The sequence below is a fragment of the Dendrobium catenatum genome, unplaced genomic scaffold (genome assembly GCF_001605985.2).
Source record: "Dendrobium catenatum unplaced genomic scaffold, ASM160598v2 fragScaff_scaffold_1427, whole genome shotgun sequence".
Lineage (NCBI taxonomy): Eukaryota > Viridiplantae > Streptophyta > Magnoliopsida > Asparagales > Orchidaceae > Dendrobium > Dendrobium catenatum.
In genome coordinates, this window is record NW_021319889.1 from 1,164,003 (window position 1) to 1,168,118 (window position 4,116).

The 4,116-nt window shown below is 39.7% G+C and overlaps 1 protein-coding gene across 2 annotated transcripts in view; it reads right to left on the reverse strand.

The window, feature by feature from the left end:
* The window catches only part of LOC110099686 (probable E3 ubiquitin-protein ligase XBOS32), a 17,896-nt gene extending 13,780 nt beyond the window's left edge, over positions 1-4,116 (reverse strand). Inside the window, exons 1-6 of one of the 2 annotated variants that reach the window (XM_020826913.2) lie at positions 3,878-4,116; positions 3,423-3,739; positions 3,274-3,333; positions 2,869-2,940; positions 2,584-2,756; positions 2,343-2,503 (exon numbers count right to left, since the gene is read on the reverse strand). In XM_020826913.2, the coding sequence (XP_020682572.1) occupies positions 2,343-2,503; positions 2,584-2,756; positions 2,869-2,940; positions 3,274-3,333; positions 3,423-3,617 (661 nt within the window). In that variant the 5' untranslated portion in view covers positions 3,618-3,739; positions 3,878-4,116. The remainder of the gene's footprint in view (positions 1-2,342; positions 2,504-2,583; positions 2,757-2,868; positions 2,941-3,273; positions 3,334-3,422; positions 3,740-3,877) is intronic. The other variant, XM_020826911.2, reaches the window with a different exon arrangement.

A 4,116-nucleotide genomic window follows, 5' to 3' on the forward strand; every position in this document is an offset into this window, starting at 1 on the left:
GACCTTCGTGCATCCAAGACCGAGGAGAGATCAAGCGAGAGGGCTCCTCTTGCTTGCGATGTCCAAAGTCGACCGAGCAGAAGTGAGCACAGGACCTCCTCCTATGTGTTTTTGGAAAGAGCCAAGAGTCCCCTCTCATGTGGGGACAGGGACAAGCAAGAGTGCAAGACCTGTACTCCCTCTTATAATCGGACCAGAGGGATCAGAGGCTTTGCGTGCGCCTATACTGGCCTATCGAACAGGAGTCTGCTCAGGTGGAGTCGGATGACCTAGAAAGGAGGACATCAGCGAGTTCAGTGTTAAGTTGCTTGAAGTGTGTGTTTCTACTCCTGTCCTTGAAGCTTGTTGCACCCCTACAAAATTTTTTTTCCTTTTTTACTATCGTGCCTTTATTGTCGGCCTTCCCTTGAAAATTGCGAGGGAGATGAAACCAAAGGATACTTAATCCACTATTCTTATTGTCCCACCACTGGCCTTTATTATCATTTCTGGTATCTTGAGGGCTATTGTTCAACACAGCCTTCATTGCTGCTCTACACCTTGCAAGCTTGATTGATAAAGCCTTCATCACTATCATTTGTCGCTATCACAATGTCTGAAGCTAATTCCTCTTAAGGTTTTGACCAAATGAAGGACTCTATGGTGCACCAAGGGACTTGATAATTATACTTTTTTCCGACTAATTACCAAGCTGAGAATGATAGATCTGTATTCCCTAACTTGAGGGCTAGTGTTAAAATCTCAGCCATCTCTTGACACTTGATCCCATGACCAAGATGGGAATTCGTGGGAGGATCACCTGAATCATGCTGATCTTTGTTAAATCCCAGCCGTCCCTTGACACCTGATCCCACGACCAGGACGGGAATCCGTGGAGGCTCACCTGGATCACGCCTATCTTTTTTTATATTTGGGTTGCTGATTTGAGAAGGATTATATTAACGCAATTATGCATGATTCTGTAGTTATTTATTACTTTATTAAGATATCTTGTATAGATCTATAAATAGAGATAACTTTGTATAATAAAATTAAGGAAAGTTTACATACATACCACTATATAGTTATCATTTTACATATCTAACACCTCCTTTATTAATATTACACTTAAACCACTCAAATCTCTATTTCACAACATTTCTACCACTCCGTCTCCACGGACGCTAACGACGTCATCTCCATGGTTCGGCAGCCGCCTACCGTGGTCGCTTGCCATCCTCGACCTTCATCGTACGTCTATCTTCGGGGAGATACCTTACCCTCCCGGCGGAGCCACTGGCCTCACGGTGCTCTCCATCGCGGAAAACTCAGTCACCGGCAGCATCCCTCCCACACTAGGCAAGTTGAAAAATGTCTCATTTCACGATCTCTCCCGGAACTTGCTCTCTAGCGATGTGCCCGCAGAGTTTACAGGCATCGAAAATGTCACTTACCTCGACCTCTCCTCTAATTTTATCACCGGAGTAGTACTGTCGGAGATCGGAGACTTGTCGAACTTGAGAACCTTGATTCTTACTAATAATAGCTTCACTGGCTCCATTCCTCCAGAGCTAGGGAACGTCTCTTCCATCTTTACACTTGATCTTAGCTTCAATTCGCTATTTGGTGCGTTACCTTATAAATTGAGTAATCTTAGGAATTTGTTACATCTGAAATTGGGGATCAACTTCCTCAATGGATTTCTAAGTTCGAATATCTTCTCTGGTTTGTCAGTGCATGAGTCGATCACATTGAGCCGAAACAACTTCTCCGGCGAGCTTCCAGAGTCGCTGTGGTCGCTCTCGAAGTTGCGATTCCTTGATATCTCCTACAATAACTTCACGGGCAGTTTGCCGGAGCACTCCTCTACCATGAACCATGGAATAGGACGTCGTTAGCGTGCATCTCCACGGAGTGGTAGAAATGTTGTGAAATAGAGATTTGAGTGGTATAAGTGTAATATTAATAAATTAGGTGTTAGATATGTAAAATGATAACTATATAGTGGTATGTATGCAAATTTCCCTAAAATTAAGCCTTTCCCTCTCCAATTCTTTGAATTTAACACTGACTAATGACACCAAATTAAATTTAATTAATGTATAAAATTATCAATATAGATGAATTAGAGCTGACTGAGAATTATAATGTGAGGCACTTTACACAGGCATCCCATAACTAATATATCCCTTATAAAAACTAAAATTGTATTTACAAAACAAAAATATTCATTGAGCGAAAGAAAGCGATGCCAAAAACAAAATAAGAAGGGACAAAAGCTCAAGAAAAATGATTTATGAAGTAAAATCACGACACATTGGGGTAAAAAAGAAATGAATTCGAAAATTGAGAGAGCGAATAACCTATAAAGTCAATTGTTGATCCATCTTCAATAGTGACCACAGAAATAGAAGCTCCCAAGTCTAGGAGTAACTGCATACTCTCAAGATGCCCATTCAAAGCTGTCATATGAAGAGAAGTGATGCCTCCATCTGCTTTTTTGTTCACTACCTCGAGCAGGGAACTGATAAAAATAATGAACATGTAAAGCTTGCTATCCCACCAAAACAGGTATCAAGAAGAAAGGATGAAAAATCAGCCTACCCCTCATCAAATTCTAACGTAGGATCATCAGTGTTTGACCTCCTCATAATGTTCCAAAAGCTAGGTAAGCTTGGAACATAATCAACAAGGAGAAGACGAATGCAACGGCTGTGACCATTTAGAGCTGCAAAGTGAAGAGCTGTTCCTCCATTGATATAATCTGTTCTTTGTATCTATATTACAATAACCAAAGATTGCCCAAAGAGTAAGAAAATATGTAGGGAAGAAAACAAGCATTCAAAGCCACAATCACAAAAAATACAGAGGAAAAACAGGAAAACTAACATTAGCCTTGAAAAGCATTAGAATTTGAACCACCTCCCAGTGACCAAATTGACAAGCTTGCATCAAAGCAGTCTGTGGATGACACAAAAGGCAGATAAGCTAAAGGTAATTCAGAAAATTTACTCAGCAAACAAATTCAAAGCACATTAACACTTAGCAAAAACATCATTAACAAAATAAATGCTTTGTATTCAAAGCTTATTGAGCACTAAAATGCTAAAATAACCTCATTTTGCCACATAGATTAAGCATAAAATCTTATGAATAAGTTTAAGAGAAACATAAATTGAAATACCATATTTGAGTATAATCCATCCATTTCAACATATGATACACTCTAATTTAATAAAGAACACCATCAGCTAAGAAAACAAGTATCTCAACAAGAAATAGGGAAATTCTCACCTGCCCCCTGTAGTTCCTTAGGTTAATATCCACGCCGGATTCAAGCAACAGGGATACAATCTACATACAGGGTATAAGATTTAATGAAATTATTAATTAATTTAACTTCATAACTGGAAAGAAGAACATATGAAGTTTGAGAAAATTACCTCATGGTGACCCTGAGCAGCAGAATGATGCAAAGGAGAATTCCGGACACCAAAAGTAGAGTACCTAGCAAGACGAGGATTATATTCCAATAGAGCTTTTGCTTCCAGAAAATCCCCATCTCTTGCAGCAGAGACCAGTCTCTCTCCAGACGCCGAACACCCAAATGAATTGCCCATGATACTTAGAAATCTCATGTTCGCCAAACAATCAAAAACCTAGCTAAACTGAAATCTCGCTTTTCCCCTGCAGAAAAGTTCCAATTTTTTCTCAAAGAAACAAGAACCAGTGAAATATTCTCCAATTGCGCAGGAATACCCTGAAACAAAGACATGGATGTTCTATTACAGGTTCTTCAGCCTAAATTAATTCAAAACAGACCGAAGAAGCTCAGAGCGAGGCCAAGATTCTTCTTTTAGCACAGAAGGAATCACTTTCCCGGGATAGAAGAGATAACCTACAGCGGAGAACTGAACCAATTATCGAGAAATTCAGAAGTTCAGGCCCTCCAAGTCGGAAACTTTCTTCGATAAAATTAGATCAAGCTTCAACAACGCAATGACCGATTTGTGGTCGAGCGAGAAATAATGAAATATCATAAACGGTTTTCAACCGATGAAAACGCGACATGCTTCCAAAACCTTATAAACAATTCCAAATTGGATTAAGAAGATAAAGGGAAGGAAAATAAAGTAA